Source organism: Myxocyprinus asiaticus, chromosome 5 (assembly GCF_019703515.2).
Source record: "Myxocyprinus asiaticus isolate MX2 ecotype Aquarium Trade chromosome 5, UBuf_Myxa_2, whole genome shotgun sequence".
Classification (NCBI taxonomy): domain Eukaryota; kingdom Metazoa; phylum Chordata; class Actinopteri; order Cypriniformes; family Catostomidae; genus Myxocyprinus; species Myxocyprinus asiaticus.
Window position 1 is genome coordinate 20,800,156 of NC_059348.1, and position 23,916 is coordinate 20,824,071.

The window sequence follows — 23,916 nt, forward strand, 5'->3', positions numbered from 1 at the left end:
CTAGTACTATTACTACTACTACTTATACTATAATTATTTTAGCCTACATACTAAATCAAGAAGTTGATTTCTTGCATTATGCTGTTGTTGTTTTCCTTATTATTATAGGCTATTGCATATACAGTATAATACAAAATATTTGTGGATGTTATCACTCTCATTATTGTGGGAAAGCAGAAATATTTTTTCCATCTTTGCCACATTTTGCCTCTCTCTCTCTCTCTCTCTCTCTCTCTCTCTCTTATTTGTTATAAGAGAGTATTTTTCTATCTGTGGGAAAAATGTGATATGCTATGCAACAGCATATTTCACGTTTAAACGTTTAAAAAACACGAACTGTTTGTCACATATCTCCTTTTATTTAGCTGTGGCTTGGTTTAAGATGAGTAAGTGAAGAGTGCATGTGGAATTGCATGACATCACGGGTCCATTGATAGACCACCTGATGTATTAAAAAAGGAGGGGAAACCACGAGAAACGTCGCATCCCCTGCCCGACCATTTCTCTTGTGTGAAGATGGCGGTCCCAGCTCAGAGCAGCCGGACCGGATCCGTCAGCAGCAGTCTCGGGAACAGTCCGACCGCAACACCGGGCGGCTTGAACAGCAATCACAAGCTGTGGTGCTGTCACGAGCTGGATTTCAGGTCCGGAGTGAAGATCGGAGAGCTCAACCGTCTCATCCATGAATTCAGTAAAGAAGACCAGCGCGAGTATGATGACCAGAGGGCACTGGAAATACACACCGCCAAGGATTTCATCTTCTCCATGCTCGGTAATTGCATCTCCCGATTGATTAAAATAAGTTTTATTTAGTGAAATCATTATCATTATTATTGCTCATTAAAACAAGCCGATTCATCCAGTATTTAATCATTATTTTATTTTATTAAGTGACAAATGTTATAGCCTAATCTATGTAGAATAATTGAATAGCTGAACTAAGACAGAAATGGTCAGGTATAATATGATTTTTCTTTTCTTTAGAGGTTATATATGTGCATGGAAACGTATAAGGTTAATCAGGTCCAAGGTGTGTTTCCATCCCTGCTGTATGTATTCTGTGCTTTCAACGTCTTACATTACCACTGAATCCATTTTGGTCTGTTCTTAAGCTGTTTTATGTTTGATCCCTTGCGGAAAATTAATTCCACAGTAGTCTGATGAATACATGCTCTTAATCTGCTCTTTGATGGGATCAGAATGATTATGTCCACATGTTGAATTCCCCTGAATCTCTTTAAACAAAAAAGTGAAGGTTGTAAAGAAAAATCACGTGCCTTTGGCAAAGGTCAGTACCATGGACAGAGCAGACTGAGGTGCATAAATTAATATATTCATTAATGAGTGTGATAAATCTAGTCATGTAGTCATGTTAGGGCTAATTAAGTAATAAAATGAAAAAGTAAACTAATCAGTGATGTATTTTTGATCACTAATAATGTCCAAATCTCTGCATTGAGTTTCCATTAAACAAAACCTTGACACAGAGGTGTTGGATGTGTTGTGAGTCCTAAATGTGTTACACAGCTATAACTCCTACTTGTATGTTTTTCTGCTCTTGGAAAGCTGTAGGTATCCGAAAATGAACTTATATGCAGAAAATCACAGGTTAGATTTTAGGGGTCGGTTCAAAATAAGTGGCTTTTAATTACAAAAAGCAAATATGTTTATTTCCTTGAATAGTCATAACACATGCATTAAATCCTATTTAATTTAGCCTCATTTTAGTCTAAAAATATTTGTCCGGCACCTTGTGGTCTGAGCCAGATTTAGTTCCTCATTTGTAAATCGCTTTGGATAAAAGCATCTGCTAAATTACTAGATGTAAATGTAGTGCTGCGGATATTTTCAGTGGGCCAAATCAATAGGCCTGTCCATCATTGGGCTTCGATTCCAAACTAGGCGGAAGTGGGTGTAAAGCAGCATTCTTTCAATTGTGGGAACCTCATGTCCATTGAAACAGAAGTAATGTACAGCTCTCTCTCATTCTGTTCTCACACTTTCAGTCCCTGCCATTCATCCAAGCTCAATTCAGATAGGAGGAGGCTGATTGGCCAGCAGTATAGTGTATGTAAATGAGACAGATGGAACAAAAGTGACACTGGATGTCTTTGTGAGTTGGAATCACTTTTAAAGAAAGATTGAAAAAAGGAGTGGAAGGGGCGGAGGGGTTTGTGAAAAGTTTAGGATTTTGCTTAACACAAAGGGTGTTCAGTGTGGTGGGGCATGCATATGTAAGAAAATTTGACAGGAAGCAATCTTTTTAGTAACATTTGTTTGCAAAGTAAAATACTTTAATGATTTTACTTAATTTCAGTTGTTTACTACTTTGTAATTATGAGGTGTTATCCTTTGTCTGATAATTTACTGTATTAATGATCATTAAAAAGCTTCTAACATCTGAAATTTCTAGGTATGCTCTTAGATATTGCAATCAAAACTTTGCCCTAAGGAATAAGTGTAGTCTAAACTCAGGGATATGTTCTGCTAATCTGGCCAGCATTAGGTCTCTTTGCTAATGTAAAGATTTATTCAGATAGTGGATTCATAGCAGTAGATTCAGATTTGCGTGTGTCTTTTGGGGAAACGCAATATGAATGTTTATATATATATATATATATATATATATATCCAGGGTTGGGGAGTAACAGAATACATGTAATGGGATTATGTATTTCAGATACAAAATATAAGTAACTGTATTCCACTACAGTTACAATTTAAATAATTGGTAATTATAATACAGTTACATTCAAAAAGTATTTTGATTACTGAAGAGTTTACTTTGCATTTTATTGTCATTTGTTTCATTTAATATTTAATCCTTTCAGATGGAAAACATTTATACATATAAATGATGCGATCCAAAGTGCATTTGAACAGCGGTGAAACACTTTCTTATGATGTGTTACATTCATACGAGCAGACAGAGAAGTAAGTTTGGAGTAAGTTTGGAGCAGAAGAAATAGAAATAAACCTTGTGTAAATTGTCAGCTTTACGCTAAGATAAAATGCTCTTTCAAGCCATTTTACATGCACATGTTACCAGGCATGATCATGTTTTTCATATTATCATATTTTTATCAAGAAAATTCACGTTAGTTCATAATTTCTTTTTTTCTAGTAAGACCTTTGATATTAGGGTAAAAATCGTATTCTTGATAATAATTTTTGTATTGTTTTCCTGTAAAAATTTCTAAAAATCCTTGAAACAAGATCAATTTGATTTATTGTTTTAGAAACAACACTGCATAAGATATTTAGGTTTTTCAGAGAATGTATTTTTAACATGTGTATTTTGTCTTACTGTACTGACAGAGTTTTTATAGTCAAAACAAGTGAAAAAATCTACCAGTGCTGAAGAAGTAATCCAAAGTATTTAGAATACGTTACTGACCTTGAGTAATCTAACGGAATATGTTACAAATGACATTTTACAGCATGTATTCTGTAATCTGTAGTGAAATACATTTCAAAAGTTACCCTCCCAACCCTGTGTGTGTGTGTGTGTGTGTGTGTGTGTGTGTGTGTATATATATATATATATATATATATATATATATATATATATATACATATATGCTGTCCTACTTTTTAGTAGAAAGGAAGTTGGCATAAAAAAGTGTTGAGTAGAGAATTAAAGGAATAGTTCACCCAAAAATGTAAATGTCCTCTTCATTTACTCACCCTCATGCCATCCCAGATGTGTATGACTTCTATGAATTCTTCTGCTGAAGAAAAAAAAAAAAAAATCAGCTCTGTTGGTTTCTTTATTCACAATGAAAGTGAATGGTGACCAGAACTTTAAAGTTCCAAAAAGCACATAAAGGCCTCAGTGGTTTAATCCATGCCTTCTGAAGCGATATGATAGTTGTGGGTGAGAAACAGATCAATATTTAAGTCCTTTTTTACTATAAATTCCCCTCCCTGCCCAGTTGGTGGCGATATGCACGAAGAACGCGAATCGCCAAAAACAAAATAGTGAAAGTGGACATTTATAGTAAAAAACGAAAGGAAGGAAGGAAGAAAGAAAGTCTGTGATGGCATGAGGGTGAGTGATTGATGAAAGAATTTTCATTTTTGGGTGAACTATTCCTTTAAGAAGTGGAAAAAGAAGGTGAAGTTCATGGACTTTACCATAGTGAGTGATTCCAAGGACACATAACCAAACTGTCTCATCCAGAGATCCGCTATAAATATTTGAATGCATCCCTAGCCCCAAAGGGGATAGGCAAAATTACAACTTGGTTTGGTCCTAGGACGTCACTTTCCTCCTTTATTGATCTGGTGCTTTTTGCTAGTGCTGGTGTCAGCTTTCATGGTCTCTTATTGATCCACTGGAAATAGACGCCATAGGAGAGTGCTCTGCTGTCTGCTGAGAAATGGAAGAGCTTTGATCATGTGACTGGAAGTGTGCATTATTAAAGTGTGGATCTTATTATTAAGACTGATTTTGAAATTGATTTAACATGTTAATTCAGTGCAATTAATGATATAAAAATAACAAGTTAAATATTAACTCAAATAATCACATCACTGATATAAGAAATTTGCCTACCAGCGGAGTAATTCAAACTTCAAGTGCCACCTCCATGTTTTTGCTATGTCTCAGTCAGCAGGGGGTTGTAAGCATAAGCTGCACAGGCAACAAACTGACAGCTGATCAAAAACAGCTGGGCGGAGCGCAGTGCAGGGGCCTAAAGATGCATTTTTTAAATTTTCAAACTACATTTAACTTGACACAGTGTGCTAAAAAAGCAGCATTTATGGCTAGAGATGCTGAAAACCAGAGAAACGTGACAAAACCACAACGAGATGCACCAAAATCGTCCGTCTGACACATGCATACAGACGGAACGTGCCCTTTGAGAAAATCTCTTGAGTCTACCTCAGACAGATTGATGAGCTCAGTTGTAAAATGTACCGCTGTGGACTGTAGACCAGTGATAGGCTGATGTTCAATGATATGGAAATAAACCAAACAATATATTGACTTCTAAAGCCACTTTTTGAATGGTCTAATGATTTACTCGTCTGCCACAATAATGTAATGTCTTTGAATTGTCTCAATTATTATATTTATCATTTAGGCCTATTATATTACATTTTTGTCATTAAACATTGAATTATCTTTATTTGGGGGCCTTTTTTTTCATTTAATTTTTTTAAGCAAAAATGCTATGTAATTAATTTTGATTAGTTTGATTAATGATTTGCCATATCATGTGATTAATTTATTTAAAATTTTAATTGATTAACAGCACTACTTATTAATTAACAGCAGTTTCAGTCTTCTAATCTGATTAGACAAGATTCCAAGTGTGCTGATATTTAGTGACAGCACTGGGACGCTTCAATATTTGTGTTACTCCTTGTCCAAGTTTGCAGTATTCCAGACAGGCTGTCAGTCTTTGTGTTGCTCTGCAGTTTACAACAGTTGATCCTGCTTTGGCTTTGTTTGGAACTATTTTCATTAGCAGAGCAAAAATACATTTAAAAAAATAAAATTATTTAAAAACAATGTTTATGGCCAAATCACAGCCATGCCAATATTCAGTACAACAGCACTTATTTAGTCTCTATTTTTCTACACCATACTATCTGTCCTCTGTTTTGTCTTTTTTTCAGGCATGGTGCAAAAGCTGGACCAAAAGTTACCTGTTGCAAATGAGTACCTATTGTTGTCCGGTGGTGTGCGAGAAGGTGTGGTTGACATGGATCTTGATGAGCTTGGTCTCTACAACCGTGGCTCTGACTATGACATGGCCTTCACCCTGTTGGTTCCTGCCCTAAAGCTACACGACCGGAACCAGCCTGTCACACTGGACATGCGGAACTCAGCGCTGGGTCACTCATGGCTCAGCTTGCGACTTTTTAATGAAGGTACCATCAACCGCTGGCGGGATTGCTGCACGATGACTGACCATCTGAATGGCACCACCAACTACTTCTTCTCACCCACACTGGTAGCTGACTGGTTCCAAGAAGCAGTTGGATTGGTCCTGGCAGAGTTGCAGCGCAAGCCCCAAAGGGGCACTCCGAGGTTGGAACGGGTTGAGCATCACAGCACGCTGCTGTCTATGGTTTTAGGTGTGGGCAGCAGTCGTATGCTTTATGACATTGTTCCTGTGGTGTCTTTTAAAGGCTGGCCAGCAGTTGCCCAGAGCTGGTTGATGGAGAACCACTTCTGGGATGGGAAGATCACAGAGGAGGAGGTGATCAGTGGCTTCTATCTGCTGCCTGCCTGCTCAGCCTCTGGTTGCAAAGAAAACGAGTGGCGTCTCTCCTTTGCCCGCAGCGAAGTCCAGTTAAAAAAATGCATCTCACCAGGACTCATGCAAGCTTACCAGGCATGCAAGGCGATTGTCGTCAAGCTGCTGGCCCAGCCTACAGCTGTCAGTCCCTATTACTTACGGAGCATCATGTTGTGGGCCTGTGACCGACTACCTTCCAGCTATTTGTCACAGGAAGACTATGCTGCACACTTCCTGCTGGGTCTCATTGACGATTTGCAGCACTGCCTGGTCAACAAGACCTGCCCAAACTATTTCATCCCACAATGTAACATGCTGGAGCAGCTATGCGATAAGACAGCCATGTTTCACGCTCGTAAGCTTGCGCTAGTACGCTCAGATCCAGCTCAGCACCTGCGCTCCATCATTGAGGAGGCCAAGGCTGCCAATAGACTTACACAGGAGATGCAACGTTGTGCAAGTTCCTCAGGTCTGCCATCTCCACTGGCCAATCCCTCCTCCGCAGATCACCAACAGCCCGATGACCGGTTGGCCAAGAAGCTGCAGCAGTTGGTGACAGAGAATCCAGGCAAGTCCATCTCTGTGTTCATCAACCCTGACGATGTTACACGCCCTCACTTCCGTATCGATGACAAGTTTTTCTGAAAAGCAAGGTCTATTTTCATTTCTCCTCTGCTGTCCTTAATGTATTGATAACAATTGAACCTGGGGATGTGCTAGATGACACTGTCCCTGAAACTGGAACTGTGTCCATGTGCTTGCACAGATCAGTAGTGACTGGAGAGGATCCTATGGAAGAACTGAACTGCAGGAGAAACAAAGATCTATAAGACTGGCCTTATCCGGATGGAGAATGTCAACCAGCTGTTTGTATAGCTGTGCATGCACCTGCAGAGGTTTTAAGTAGGGATGTGCACGGTTACCATTTTTACGTTTCGGTTAACTGCAAGGTTTCATGAACGGTTAATCTGCTTTGCGTGGGGACGCAGGAATAAAGGAATAATTTGTTGCAATGGAATTTTCTCAAACCTCTATTTCATCTATTTCCTCAAAGTAGCAGCAAATAAACTGCACAGTGAGCTATGAGCTTAAATAGCACAATACATGGATCTTCACATTAAATTCAAACAAAAATAATAAATCTGTCACTGCCTGTATATGCGCTCCGGCTGGGCAGATTCACATTTCTGTGAGGCAGTGAAGCTTCTTCGGGATGCTTTGATTTTGAAGTGGTTTCAAATAAAATGGCATCGAATTATTGTATGTATATGCACACCAGAGTGAAATAAAAAAAAATACAAAAAAATACAAAAAAAAACAGTCTTATCGTTTATCAAGTTGAATCCTACCTGGGATCATGTTTAATGGTGTAACAGTCACAATAAAGCTGAATTATGTAATTTCTGCGATACTAGCGCCAATGAACGGAACTTCAAATATAAGCAAGGTTTTCAAAACTGCTTTCCGAATACGCCCCTCATCTGCTGTTGTTCGAACCGTCAGATAGGGTCTAAGCGGGTCGCTCTAAACAAACGCATTAATTTTATAGTGCCACAGAGACAAAGCATTTACAGTTTTTGAGAAAATGAACCGCTGAATGACTTACTTGTAGCTGTCTCTGTATATTAAGCTGGGATATAAGGAAGTATTTTAACACTGAAAATGTTACATACTTCAGCTTTAAGTCCTCTTTGCAATGCAGCACAATGAATGAAACACAATACAGGTGTTTTGAGATGGGTTTATAAAAATGGAAGTTATTTTTAACTTTACTTGGTGTCTAAAAAGGCGGCGATCCTGCGCTGAAAGAAAAAACAGTGAGATTCAGCGCAACAGTCAAAGAGTCCGTCCAGCACGTGTTAACAGTATATGTAAAACAGCGCAGATGTACACAAAAGCATGTTTGAACAGCCCCTAATTCACCCTATATTTGAAAAATTGCTAAGGTTGAAGACCTGCAAGTGTAGAATGACCTCTATTGCACATGTACAGGTGCATCTCAATAAATTAGAATGTCATGGAAAAGTTCATTTATTTCAGTAATTCAGCTCAAATTGTGAAACTCGTGTATTAAATAAATTCAATGCACACAGACTGAAGTAGTTTAAGTCTTTGGTTCTTTTAATTGTGACCAATTCACTATCTCAAAAAATTAGAATATGGTCAACTCAAAACCCCTGCAAAGGTTTCCTGAGCCTTCAAAATGGTCTCTCAGTTTGGTTCACTAGGCTACACAATCATGGGGAAGACTGCTGATCTGACAGTTGTCCAGAAGACAATCATTGACACCCTTCACAAGGAGGGTAAGCCACAAACATTCATTGCCAAAGAAGCTGGCTGTTCACAGAGTGCTGTATCCAAGCATGTTAACAGAAAGTTGAGTGGAAGGAAAAAGTGTGGAAGAAAAAGATGCACAACCAACCGAGAGAACCGCAGCCTTATGATTGTCAAGCAAAATCGATTCAAGAATTTGGGTGAACTTCACAAGGAATGGACTGAGGCTGGGGTCAAGGCATCAAGAGCCACCACACACAGACATGTCAAGGAATTTGGCTACAGTTGTCGTATTCCTCTTGTTAAGCCACTCCTGAACCACAGACAACGTCAGAGGCGTCTTACCTGGTCTAAGGAGAAGAAGAACTGGACTGTTGCCCAGTGTTCCAAAGTCCTCTTTTCAGATGAGAGCAAGTTTTGTATTTCATTTGGAAACCAAGGTCCTAGAGTCTGGAGGAAGGGTGGAGAAGCTCATAGCCCAAGTTGCTTGAAGTCCAGTGTTAAGTTTCCACAGTCTGTGATGATTTGGGGTGCAATGTCATCTGCTGGTGTTGGTCCATTGTGTTTTTTGAAAACCAAAGTCACTGTACCTGTTTACCAAGAAATTTTGGAGCACTTCATGCTTCCTTCTGCTGACCAGCTTTTTAAAGATGCTGATTTCATTTTCCAGCAGGATTTGGCACCTGCCCACACTGCCAAAAGCACCAAAAGTTGGTTAAATGACCATGGTGTTGGTGTGCTTGACTGGCCAGCAAACTCACCAGACCTGAACCCCATAGAGAATCTATGGGGTATTGTCAAGAGGAAAATGAGAAACAAGAGACCAAAAAATGCAGATGAGCTGAAGGCCACTGTCAAAGAAACCTGGGCTTCCATACCACCTCAGCAGTGCCACAAACTGATCACCTCCATGCCACGCCGAATTGAGGCAGTAATTAAAGCAAAAGGAGCCCCTACCAAGTATTGAGTACATATACAGTAAATGAACATACTTTCCAGAAGGCCAACAATTCACTAAAAATGTTTTTTTTTATTGGTCTTATGATGTATTCTAATTTTTTGAGATAGTGAATTGGTGGGTTTTTGTTAAATGTGAGCCAAAATCATCACAATTAAAAGAACCAAAGACTTAAACTACTTCAGTCTGTGTGCACTGAATTTACTTAATACACGAGTTTCACAATTTGAGTTGAATTACTGAAATAAATGAACTTTTCCACGACATTCTAATTTATTGAGATGCACCTGTATAATAACCGAATAGTGATTTTGGTATTCGAATAGTGGCGCGTAGAACGGTTAACCGAATGTCGACTATCCGTGCACATCCCTAGTTCTAAGCATAGTGGATTTGGCATCATGGTGAGTCAGAACAGAGAAAATATTTGATGCAAATAGTATTATTCTCGTATTTATCCACAAAGAAACTATACATTTATTTCTGTATATCACCTCTTTGTGTTTGTGTTATATACAAATAATGCTATGATAGAACCTGGACAGTAATTATCTTGCATTGTTATTTATTTAGAGGAAACAATGACAGGATATGCCAGAGGAAGCCAAACCATATGTAACGGGGTTTAAGGATGGGCAAGGAGGAGGTGGGAACCGGCAGAACAGTCAACATAACTTTAATGGCATAAGTCAACTTAAACAAACATAAACACTGACACACACACAGCGGCCACGTGCGTCTCTTTCTCTCTCGAACTGGCACCTCCGGCTTGTCTTTATCACCCCCCAAAGCTGATTAGGACAGTTCAGTGCCGGCCGTGTGTCCTCACATCCCGGCCACGCCCTCCTCCTTGTCACACACCTCCACCACTGATTCAGGCCAGGGAAACCTCTGGCTTGACATACTCCCCTCCCTTCCTGGAGGGGAGTGGTTGCCCTTCCAGCCGTCCTTCTGCCGGCAGGTCTTCCCTGTCTCTCTGGAGCCCTGGAAGAGACGAGGGGAGAGGGGAGAGGGGAGAGTGAAAGAATGAGTGGGGAGAGACAGAGAGAGAGAGAGAGAGAGGAGAGAAAAACTCACATGCCGGTCCCCGGAAACGCGGTCACCTGGTCCTTAGCCACTCCTCCGCCCCTTGGCGGATGACAGCTGCTTCTCCCCTAGCGGACGGCAGTGAGTCCTCTGACCCCTGGCAAATGGTAATGGCTCCTCCACTTCCTGGCAGACGGCAGCGGTTCCTCCGGTGGACAGCAGCGACTCCTTCGTCCCTTGGCAGATGGCAGCGGCTCCTCCACTTCCCGGTGGACAGCAGTAGCGAGGACTCCATGACAGCGCATCCCTCCTCCTTCCCGGGTTTCAGCACCAATGTAACGAGTTCAAGGATGGGCAAGGAGGAGGCAGGAACCGGCAGAACAATCAACATAACTTTAATAACATAAGTCAACTTAAACAAAAATAAAAGTACAGACACACACACAGCAGTCACGTGCGTCTCTCCCTCTCTCGAACTGGTGCCTCCGGCTCGACTTTATCCCCCTCCCGGCTGATTAGGACAATTCAGCGCCGGGCGTGCGTCCTCATGGCCAGGCCACGCCCTCCGCCTCGTCACACCATATTCCTCTCAAAGGGATTAAAATCATATTCCTTAAGTGCAATTAATAGAATATAAATGTATGCCCATTTATAATGAGATTTATTTGACAAAAATGTTCAACCAAAAGAATGCAAAATACTCTAAAGGGTGTTTGTTATGTGTGGGGGTATCTGACGTATAGCCCCGAAACTGTTGCTGCTCATAGAAATTACATGGATATTCTTTTGATATTTAGATTTTTGAGTAGGGATCTGTTCACAGTGACCACTAGCAGCTATCCTGACATACAGTATCTAATACTACAAGTCCACCTATTCATAATGTTAAGGGTGGCTCTAACAAACAATTACAGTGTAGGACATTAGTCATGTAGGCTGTACTGTATCTCAAATAACAATTCTAGCTTGCCTGTGTTGTTCTGCCAGTAAATAAAGAGTTGCACAATATTTTTGGAAGTTGTGTTGGAATGGAACATTGCTTTTTGCTTGGTTTGCTCAAAATCAGCCCTTTACATTTGTGCATTTGTATATTTTAATTATGGTAGATATTGACAACATTTTAACATTTCAGCTTTTACAGTAGGCACAGGTAGGAGACTAATGTTATGTGCATAATGTAAGTATCATTTATTTTGCACATGAACAGAGGTGTATAGTGTTTTTACGCTTATGATTATTGTGTAAATACAGGAATACTGTACATGCAATGGGAAGAGTTTATTTTTTATTTTTTAGGTAACCTAAAGATTCATGTGGTATCCTCTAATTTAACTGGTTTTACACAAATCAGAATTTTTATTTAAACTGAATAAATTTACCTGACAAATTTGTTTAATCCAACAAAAGTAATTTTTATGAGTTACATCAAGGGTTTACAATCTGGGGTCACAAGGGGTTGCTATAGGGGGTCAGTGGAGGCAAAGTAAAACAAAAGTTAACATTTACCGAATTTGACATCTAATACAGTTTCATTATGTTTTCTAAAGACTGGTTGGAAATCATACTAATCATGACTACTTAATTCTATGGAAAGCTCTTTAACCATAAGAAATAACAACAAATCTGCATATAGTTTTGTGGGGTGAAAAAAAAAAAAAACTAATTTATTTCTTAGTGTAATGAATCTTTTCTTGTAATGAAAATACTTTAAAAATAGAACAGGTCTTCATACATGAAAATTGCTTTTATATTTTAGAAAGGGGGTCACTTGTAAGTGGATTATCATATTTGGGGATCATTGGCATCTAAAATTTTGAAAACCCCTAGGTAAGATCAAGATCATTATATGGTTATTTATAAGCTCATTTTAGCCTCATTACTCAAGTATCTTCCATTGAACTTGACACTAAATCCCACTGCAGATGAAAGGTTTCTGGTGTAAAGGCTTTTGATTCCAAAAGAGCAAGATTTGACTCAATAGAAAATGGATTGTTTTACACAGGAAATTACCAGAATGTAGTATCATGTTCTCCAGTCTGTATGAGATGTTCAGACCCAGTGGATTCTGCAGACAAGCTGAATCAGCACATTTTGTGACATAATATCTGAGCCTGCTCCTTTCCACATAACCACAATAGCAGCCCTGTTCCTGAGTATGAACAGTTTCATAATACATAAGCTACTGCTGCACAAATAGACACATCCACCATCACCCATCTGTTTCAATCTGTTTGACTGACCAACAATTCTTTCAGACCCACACACACACATACACAATGCTTACAAGACTTAACGTCCTTTTAAAACAATACACACCCAAAAATACTGTAAATAAGTCTTTAAGAGGTCATTAAAATGGACCCTGTTACTTCTTTGTGCTTGAAATGACTCCAGGCCCCTGATATCAGCACAGTACACTGAACTATCTTATAGCACATCTAGTTCTTTTTATAACAGCAGGTAACATAAACTGTTATTCCCTTGTCCCTGCATACTGCTGATGGTGCCATTCTTCAGAGTTTGATCAATAAGGCCATTACAATTTTAGCATTCAAAATATACAGAGAAAATATGAAGGTTCAGTGAATAGAACAGGAAAAATATATTGTTGCTCTAAAATTTGACAGCATTTCTCACCTTTTCTAACACATCCTTACATTCATTCACAAAATGGAATGACTGCCAGAAGTTGTGAATTTGCTGTCGCATGTGCAGTATGGGAAGACTCATATGCTTTTGTACAGAAGTCACTTGGATGCCACAAAGCAAAGAGCTTTCAGCAGCACAGTAAATGCAAAGCTCCATTGACAATGGTTCAATACAAACATTTAAGGGGCAGTTCACACCAAACGTGTTCTTTCGCTAAAAAAAGTAGACTCTGAGCCATGAATTAAGTAAAATTAAGCAGGTCTCTTGAGATGCGTTTTTAACAGTTGAAGTTCCTTTTAAAGCTCATATGTGTTATTTTTCCGATGTTCAAATATTTCTCCTATCCCATCTTAAAGGAATAGTTTACCCAAAAATGATATTTCTCTCATCATCTGCGCATGTTCACGTGCTCTGTGCATGCGTCAATAGGAAGTTTGAACAAGCTTCTCTCATGAATGCACCACTGTGATTGCAGATGTCAAGAAAGGAATTACACTTTGGTCTGTTTCTCACCCTAAAATCAATCGTATCGCTTCTGAAGACATGGATAAACTACTCGAGTCATATGGATTACTTTTATGCTGCCTTTATGTCCTTTTTGAGCTTGGACATTTTTGACCCATTGACTTTCATTGTATGAAATAAAATACAAAATACACCATAGATCCTTCAAAATATATTTATTTGCGCTCCACAGAGAAAAGAAAGTCAAATGAGTTTGAGATGGCATAAGGGTGTGTAAATGATGAGAGAATGATCATTTTCGGGTGAACTTTTCTTTCAATGTGCAGAAACAATTATAAACAAACCACTGGAAGGTTGATTTCCCCAAAAAGTGTAAACACTGCGGCTCGGTGACACTTTCAACACTCTTTTTTTTGAGCGACCAATCCAGCTCGACATGACAACAGTGGCTCAACAAATCGCATGTCCTTGTCCTGTCCTTGCTGTCCTTCCTGCGGACTGTAACGCGATGTCATATTGAATTTAATTTACTATGGATGTTTGTGACATAGTGGATGTTTTAATGTGAATGCCTGAAATGTTCGGAGCAGTGATATACTGGATGTTTTTAATGTGTTTTATTCAGCGTGTACAGTATGTAGCATTATGTGTACATAAAGACTGAGAGAGTGCACTAATGATTGTATTGCCTTAAAAAAATTTTTTTTTTTTTTTTTTTAAATACTGGTAGTATATAGCTTACTAACAACTTTTGAGCATCAGGGATTTAGTCTTCTGAAGAATTTAAGACATATTACTGTTGAGTATTTTTATCTACTCATCTGGTATGGATGATGACTATTATATGTATAGCCTACAGTATGCATTTTTTTCCTATTCTGTTCGAGAACATAGACAGCTCTGTTCCTTCTTTAATTTGACTAAGGATTCAAATCTAACTTATTTTTGGAAGTAAAAATGTACTACACATTTTTATTTGTCCTTGTTGTGCTATCCAAAATGTAAGGTTTAGAGACTGAAAATATCTATATCTAAATATCCATCTATCTTGTCTTATAGAGATGTTGTTTCATAGATGTGTAGAAGCAGTCATAGGCATGTAATAATAATTCACGTATATGAATCAAATAAAGGCTATATTTTTCTCTGTCTCTCGGTGATATACGTGACAGTGTATAAGACGTGTTATACTAAAATATATTGATCATGGACAATACATATATTCTTATAAACTATGAGATGACAAGAATAAAAAGAAGAGCACGTTTGTCTTTATGTATCCTGCAATGATCGACTATAACACGGCACAAGCAGAGCAGTCTCATGGAGATAAAATATGAAACGATGCATGCATCCAGTATTTAAAATAATAACTAAACTTTGAAGCCGCCTGAGGGAAAATAACATATGTTATATGGATGAATTTAAACTACTAACTTTTAGTTAGCCACTAATAAAGCATGTCAAACAAAGTTGCGATTAAGCTATATGCCATACTGATAACACTAAATAATAGCAGATATGTAACAAGTAGTAAAGAGAATCTGATATAGCCTAATATGCAACTGGCATGCGCATTAAAAACATCCATTACATCATGGATATCGACCACCACTAGTAATTGCTCTACAGTCCGCAGAGAGGACTGCTTGCACTGGTGGCGCCAGATTTATCCATGAAGCGAGACGCTGAAAAAACAGCGAGATGCGGCACAACGGTCAAAGATGTCCATCTAGCACGTTTAAAAATAAGCCAACACATATTAATGAACTAAAACAGTCTGAATAAATTAGGTTACACCAACAAAACTAATTTTAAGGGTTAGATCAGGTAGAAATAGCACATAATAGTAACAATTGCAGGATACAACTTCTTACAGTGTAGGAAAACAACTAAAAACCAGCGTTCGGTGTGAACGGCACCCATCTCTCTCTCTCTCTCTCTCTCTCTCTCTCTCTCGATCTGCTGAACACACATATCTGCACATGTACAGAGCACTCCCATCCTCTGTGCTTGGGATAAAAACTCACTCATATAGACATTCATCAACAGCGCCGCCGCGACTGCGTTCTCTAACGACAGCTTTCTGCAGCAAGACCACAGCGAGGTTCAACGTACGGCTCTTTCCGAGAAGCGCAGACGCATCCCGCAACTGTTCTGAGACACAGCACCCACCACAACACAGGGCGACATGGATAAAGGAGATAAAGGTAAGAAACTTAGAGGCGTTGAAGTGTTTATAATCATGCCAGAAGGGAGTTACATGGAGCAAATGCTGCGCTCTGGGGCTGTTCAGGGAAAGTAGACTGCGGATCTGATAGATTCGGGAAGTGTGCTGGCTTGATTTTATGCTCAATGCAGTATCTGGACCAAAGAGCTTAGCAAGTGCGAAAGATCCTGTAGATCTGCACATTCCGTTAGGAAGTGGTCATATTTAATGTTTTATAGTTGCTGTTGAGTGGATACATCAGATAACAAATGTACATTAGTGTTTAGAGAGTGTGCCAAGATACAGGCAGCGAGTGCGTTCTCCTTCCTGTGCAGATAATGATTCTGACAAAATACCTCATCCACAGAAAAGCACAAACCTTATGTTTTGTTACTTGAGTTAACTAAAACCTTTAAAATGAGGAATTTGTGTTATGCCTTTACCTTTTAGCCAGAGCTTACTGACTTTTTGGGAGAGATCATTTCTTCCAAGTAAGGCCAGGGCCAGGTGTTCCTTTAAAAAGTGCTGGCTGTCCACTTTTTGGGGAAGAAAAATGTGTGTGATGTGGCTTTTGTGGCACAGAGCCTGCTGATAAGCATATGTGCGTAGCAGAGGATAGTTCTAGCAATAAGGAACTCTCTCCGTCACCATGTACACTGCAACGTTGTTTAGTAGTTTATGTAAACACACAGAGAGTATAATTTCACCATGTGCTGAGTATGGGCATGGGCATTTTAGTTCACCCAAAAATGAAAATTCTCTCATGATTTACTCACCCTCATGACATCCCAGATGTGCAAGACTTTCTTTCTTCTGCAGAACTCAAATTACGATTTTTAGAAAAATATCTTAGCTCTGTAGGTCCTTACAATGCAAGTGAATTGGTGCCAAAATTTTGACATTGCAAAAAGCACATAAAGGCAGCATAAAAATAATCCATAAGACTCCAGTGGTTAAATCCATGTCTTCTGAAGTGATATGATAGGTGAGGGTGAGAAACAGATCAACATTTAAAGGGATAGTTCACCCAAAAATGAAAATCCTCTCATGTTTTACTTACCTTTAAGCTATCCCAGATGTGTATGACTTTCCTTCTTCAGCAGAACTGAGCACATTTCAGCTCAGTTTGTCCATACAATGTAAGTAAATGGGTGTCATCAGGCTGCTGGCTGCTTGACAGTCCAAAAGGCATAATTAGGCAGCATAAATGTAATCCACATATAACTCCAGTCCATCAGTTAATGTATTCTGAAGCAAATCGATTGGTTGGTGTAAGAAACAAATTGATAATTACAACGGTTTTAACTTTAAATCGTTGCTTCCACCCAGTGCCGTATTTCTGTTTGAAATGAACTAACTCACACGTGATGTTCGTTCATCTGCTATATACAAAGCGCGCGCTTCCGACTTCTCGCGTTGATGTCACTGATGCGTCGACTGCTGGCAGGAAGTGATTTTTAAAAGTTAAAGTTTAATTTTTTTTCTTCCCCACAAACCTACTGATTTGCTTCAGAAGACATTAATTGATGGACTGGAGTTGTGTGTGGATTACTTTAATGCTGCTTAAATATGCCTTTTGGACCATTAATCAGCCAGCAGCCTGATGGCACCCGTTTACATGTGTGTGTATGTGTATGGACAAACTAAGCTGAAATGTGCTTATAAAAATCTTCACTTCAATTCTGCTGAAGAAATAAAGTCATACACATCTGGGATGGCTTAAAGGCAAGTAAATAATGAGAGGATTTTCATTTTTGGGTGAACTATCCCTTTAAGTCCTTTTTTTCCTAGAAATTCTTCTCCCTGTCCAGTAGGGGGTGATATACATGAAGAATGTGAATCACAAAAAACACAAGTAGAAGAATGTGAAAGTGGAGATTGACTGAGAAGGGAGGAAAATGTATAGTAAGAAAGGATTTAAATATTGATCTGTTTCTCACCCACACCTATCATATTGCTTCTAAAGACAATGATTTAACCACTGGAGTCGTCTGGATTACATTTATGCTGCCTTTATGTGAATTTTGGAGCTTCAAAATTTTGGCACCCATTCACTTGCATTGAATGAACCTACAGAGCTGAGATATTCTTCTAAAAAAGCAAGCCATACACATCTGGGATGGCATGAGGGTGAGTAAATCATGAGAGAATTTTCATTTTTGGGTGAACTATCCCTTTAAGTCAGTGGAATATCAAAATATTAGGAACTGGATGTTTGTGTATGTGTATTAATGTTAAGCTTGCAATGTCAGATGTGATCCTTTTGCTGAAAAAGTGCCTTTGACTGACACCATGTCAAAATTGTCTCTCTCTCACACACACACACACACACACAAATACAAAAATTTGATGTGTGTAGTCAGTGTAAAGGTTTTCACTCTGATTTTTTTAGCTTCATTAGGCCTGACATCATTCTGCTGACCTACACATCTTTTCTGTTTGTCCATCGTTTTCTCATGAAGGAGTGCACTCCTCTCCATCTCACTGTTGTGATATACTCTACAGTAGTCTTGCATCTCTCCAATCCCTTCTGTTTGGCCAGCAACAATGTGTGTCTCTCCCAATACCTCATGTGCATGTTTTATCTTTAAATCAGTGTTGCAAACTCAGCAATGCATTATGTATAGCTGATGAATTATGCACATGTATAGCAATGTTTTATAAGATTTTACTGTAAAAAAAAAATTATGTTATGGTAGGCTATATTTTCTGATGGTACTACACTGTAAAAAGTAGTAACCTGCAACTGTTACCTAAAGGAATATTCCGGGTTCAATACAAGTTAAGCTCAATCGACAGCATTTGTGGCATAATGTTGATAACCACAAAAAATAATTTCGAATTGTTAGGCACTTACAATGGAAGTGAATGGGGCCAATTTTTTGAGGGCTTAAAGGCAGAAAAGTGAAGCATATTGTGGTCGTTTTAGGGTTTGTTGACAATGTTGTCATGGCAACAAAGTTGAAAAATTGGATATTACTTTACACAGAAAAGGTTAGTAAGCGATTTTATCACATTAAAATTATGTAAAGACACATATTGTTTACGTCTTGTGGCTATACTTTTGAAACAGTGAGTATTTAAACATTAATGGTTTGGCCCTCATTCACTTCCATTGTAAGTGCCTCACTGTAACACAGATGTTTTTTTTTTTTTTTTTAAGAAAAGGAGGAACGAGTCTAAATACATTTTTGTGGTAATCAACATTATGCCACAAATGCTGTCGATTAAGCTTAACTTGTATTGAACCCGGAACATTCCTTTAAGGAGCTACAGTTTTTCTACCTGATCTAACCCTGATCAAACATCTTTAAGACTCTGTTTGAATGCATTTTATCAAGTCTTGTTGTTCAAATTGACATTTATTTTGTCACATCTAGATAAAAATGTCATTTTTCATCATTTTAATTACGTTAAGGCAACTTACCACTTCCTCTTTTTTTGTCAAACATTTGTTATCATAAACTGTGAGCTTTCAGTCTCTGCAATAGAGTATGACATCTTGTAAGCTTTCAAATCAGACATGCAGGGTCCTTAACATCCAACACACAAACCACAATGATGGTGACACACGACACAAAACCCAAAGGGACAAAAAAAAAAAAAAAAAAAAAAAACACCACCAATGAAAAGGTTGCAAGTTTAAGTAAATATAAAAGGTGCACTCAGTTGATTTTGTCTTTATCTCATCTTACACTGACACCTAGCAACTTGGAAGCAGCATAATTTAAAATCAATAGTTTTCAGTTTCAAATGCCATTGTAGAAATTTAGTATTCACTATCAGCCATGATTACTTTAATGAATGAGTGAAAGAGTCCAATAACAGGGCAGTTACTGAGATTAAAGGAGTAGTATTCAGCTGGTCATGTGATTCTAACATGGCAGCCCCCATGTGCGGACCCTCTCCATATAGAATAAAACAGCTTTTATAAGCTTACTGATATGACTGGAGTCTTCATTTTAATTTGAATGGTCATGATTTCCTACATATATTGCAAAATTACAATTCATGTCTTTGGAGGTAAACTGTTTTAATGAGGAAATAATTACTGAGTGCAACTTTAAGACATTACAATTTTTCTGAATTGATAAAACACTAAACCCCAATCTCTGAACCAAATGCTCAGTGGTTTAAACCCTTTTGTCAAATCAGTCACTCTTTTGCAAAACTCTAAACATATTCTCACTCACTAAAACATATTTTGCAGTGTGTAAACATGGGCAGCAAAAGTTAAACACAACTACAACACAGTTGTCATCGTTTATACACAATGACTTATTCTCACTTGTTTCTAATGATGTGAAAACGTGATACTGAGGCAGAATGAATCTCTCATTGAAATTTTTGAGTGAGTGTACTGTAATGTGTTTTTCATTTAGAGTGTTCTTTGTTCTTTGGGGTTTTGCAGTTGACTGTATTTTTACAGTATTCAAGTGCTGAATATACAGACATTCAATACTGTATTGCAGTACTTGCAGTACTTACAGTATACAATATATTCACTGTCCTACTGTAAGCTGTGATTACTATACTTTTTTTGACAGTAGTTACAAAATGTGCTTACTATATACAATAATAATAAAAAAATAATTTCTGTAACTACATGCCCTGTACGCTGTGTTCTCCATTTTTTGATGTAGTGTCTAATGAATGCTCTGTAGTGTTTATATATTGACTTGCTGTGTGTATGATCTGAAAGCACTGTTTGATTTTGAGCACAGATTACGTAAGTGGTTTTGAGGCAATTATTTGATTTTGCTAGAAGAGTCAGGGGTTTTGTGAATGTTGTTTGAAGATTTGGTTTTGTATTCAAAGCTGTGGGAAAATGGGTGAAGGTTTCGAGAAATGTATTTTAACAATTGTGAAAAACTGTAATTCACAGTTATTACAGTTTTTACTATTTCACGTACATCTGGTTATGGCCAACAGAAATTATTTAAGATGTCCCAACGCAAATGGATTAAGAGAACTTCCATTGTACACATTTCAATTAATTGAACACATTGAATTTAAGTTGTGACAAATAATTCAAGAATTGTGTTACATTAGCTCATTTAAGTAACTAAATTTAACAAGGAGAGAAAATTAATTTTTTGAGTGCCAGCTCCATGAAACAACATTTTACAGGAAATAATTTGTATTATTTCCTTCAAAGTGTGGCAATGATAATAATCGCATACTTTATACAAATTGAATATGACTGGGTAACTACTGTAAATCAAGATAGCGGAGTTGGGCTGTTCTTGAATTAAACAGCTGTATTTTCTACAAGGAAGGGACAAAACATGTCTTGTTTCTCCAAGATAAATTGATTTGCTGTTGACAGCTTAACATACATTTCTAAAGACAAAATGCAAAAAAAGTCCAATTAATAAAAATTTTGGCTGAAACAAGAAACTGTGGTGACAGTACTGTGGGAAATGATAGAATGATATATTCAGTGAGCACAATGTAACTGTTTTGTACATTTATTAATGGAAGTTGGGACTTTCTTGCTCACAGTCATGAACCTTGTCACCTAATTCTTTTTTATTTTGAATAAAATATGTGGAGTTGGGCCCTTATTGAATATATTCATTCAATTACTATGCACGCAGCTTTTATGACCTTTGAAAAACTACATTGAATATTTGCACTTGTAAAAATTCATTTGTCACACTGCATTTATTTGTAATACATTTAAGATACATCAGTATATGATTAAAATACAGAGATGTATGAGACAAAATTGTAAGAACCTTTACAAATGTTTTGCTTCACATTTGTCAAGAGTCCACATGGCAACAGGAGTGTCTGTAAATGTGCTTATATATCAGTCTGTTGTTATTGAAGGGAGAGGCAGGGTTAGATGAAACTTTGCCCTGTTAGCAGGAAATGATCCTCTCAATAACACAATGTGAATGGCTATGTTCATTCTATCCTGCGCTACATGTCCTTTACTAGTGCTGTATATGCCCTTCATATGCTTCTCTTCTCTTCTCTTCCCTTCCCTTCCCTTCCCTTCCCTTCCCTTTGATGGAAGAATGATTCTGTTATTCTGCTGCAGAGAAAAGACACAACACAAGCAGTTTGCTACCTCTCTTTTTCACTTGTATTTTTGCATTTTTTATGCTCTATTTTCTTCCAGAACAATAAAATAAAAAATAAACCCAGAGACATTTTGGCCTTTGATTACAGTAAGAATTTGAAATAAATTTGCATGGAATGAAAGTTGGCCTTGTACAAAGTTATCTCAGGTTAACACATGAACTCAGTTCATGCTTGCGTGACATTGCAGCAGGAGGCTGCAAATGCTTTTGGTCTTGTGTTCCTTGTTTACTGTGACGATTACTCTCAAATGTGCAAGTTATACATTATGTTTATATCTACAAGGTTGTTGTGCATTAAACGGGGAATGTACAAAGTGTTTCTTATACATTATGTAATTAATGAATGAACATTAAACTGACTTAGAATTTTGGATAACATTTTACATTAATGTTCCCTTTGTTAAGGGCTTAAAAGGGGTTCATTAATGTGGTTATAACAATGGGGTGACTCTCATGCAATACCTGCCAAATTTTACCACATATGTTTTAAATGCTAAATAACACTTCTTTAACCTTTTAAAATGTGCCTTACAGTTTTCGGAATTGCTAAAACACTAAATCCCATTCTCTGAACCAAATGCTCAGTGGTTTAAACCCATTTGTCGAATCAATCACTCTTTTGGCAAAACCTTAAACAAGTTCAGGTAGTCAGACACCATTTGCAAATCTCATCCAATATTTTTGCAAAACTCTAAACACATTCTCACTCACTAAAACACAATTTGCATTGTGATGCACTTGTGTTGCAAAACGGTAAACACAGGCGGCAAAAGTTAAACACAACTACAACACGGTTGTCATCGTTTACACACAACGGCTCATAATTGTTCACACTTGTTTCTAATGATGTGATCAAACCAATTGTACAAAATATGAGCCAGTTCAGAGTGCACAGGTGACACAGGTGCACTGAATGTTGATACCAACAATGGATGGAAACAATCTGAGAGGCAGAGGAGGAAGAGTATGTGCAAGAGGTGGAGGAGGAAGAGGATGAGGAAGAGCAAGACCAAGAACATCTAGCAACTGTAATAGAATATGTTCTTGTTCATGGAATGACAATGAGGGAAGCAGAGGGTTTTTTCCCCTTTGCCTGGCAAGGGACAACGTTGTCTGTGATGTGGACGAAGTCCTCTGGCCAGACCCAGCACGAAAATGTGATGCTGAGGCAGAATGAATCTCTCATTGACTTTGATTTTGCAGTTGCACAACATTTTTGAGTGAGTGTACAGTAATGTGCTTTTCAGTTAGAGTGTTCTTTGGGCTTTTGCAGTTGGACTACAGTATGCAAGGGCTGAATATACAGACTTTCAATACTGCACTGTAAAAAAAAATTTGTGTGAGTTTACAGTATATTCCTGGCTACTATTTGCATGACTTTCACAGTATATTTTACAGAAGTATTTCTACAATTTATTAAAATTAAAAGACAACCATATACTGTGACTGTTCACAGTGAACAGGACCAAGACATTTCTGTAATTTAGCAGTGCTGTGCTGTAGAATCACAATCATTTTTTATCTACGGAGTTTATTACAGTTTTTTACGATTGCTTACACACTAAAATAAAAAAAGAACACACAGTTAGTAAAACCTGACACTCAAGGAGCAAAACCTCAGCCCAGATCTGCACAACTATAAGCACATTCTCAACCTCACACTTTGTGCAAAACATTACATACAGGCCCACAAACTCACATTTTTAGACAGACTACACAACATCGTCACAACAGAAGACCAAATGGATGCAGAGCAGATGAGATACATTGTCATCTGGGACAATGTAGCTTTCCACTGATCTGCTCTGGTCCAAAACTGGTTTCATCAGCATCCACAATTTTCACTCCACCATACTCTCCCTTCCTTAACCCCATTGAGGAGTTTTTTTCAGCATGGCGGTGGAAGGTTTACGAACTCCAGCCCTATGTCAGGATACCCCTCATTCAAGCCATGGAGGAGGCCTGCGACCTAATTGATGCAGGGTCTGT

The 23,916-nt window shown here is 38.1% G+C and overlaps 2 protein-coding genes across 2 annotated transcripts in view; both read left to right on the plus strand.

Annotated features, from left to right (window-relative positions):
• The first annotated feature begins 504 nt into the window (after positions 1-504).
• LOC127441246 (nucleotidyltransferase MB21D2-like) lies at positions 505-8,135 on the plus strand. The gene is made up of 2 exons (XM_051698423.1): positions 505-772; positions 5,629-8,135. The coding sequence occupies exons 1-2, from the start codon at positions 517-519 to the stop codon at positions 6,897-6,899; spliced, it is 1,527 nt and encodes a 508-aa protein (XP_051554383.1). The 5' UTR covers positions 505-516; the 3' UTR covers positions 6,900-8,135.
• A 7,553-nt stretch (positions 8,136-15,688) lies between these two features.
• The window catches only part of LOC127441261 (fibroblast growth factor 12), a 59,036-nt gene continuing 50,808 nt past the window's right edge, over positions 15,689-23,916 (plus strand). Inside the window, exon 1 of the mRNA XM_051698460.1 lies at positions 15,689-15,836. Coding sequence (XP_051554420.1) covers positions 15,818-15,836 — 19 coding nt within the window. The 5' untranslated portion in view covers positions 15,689-15,817. The remainder of the gene's footprint in view (positions 15,837-23,916) is intronic.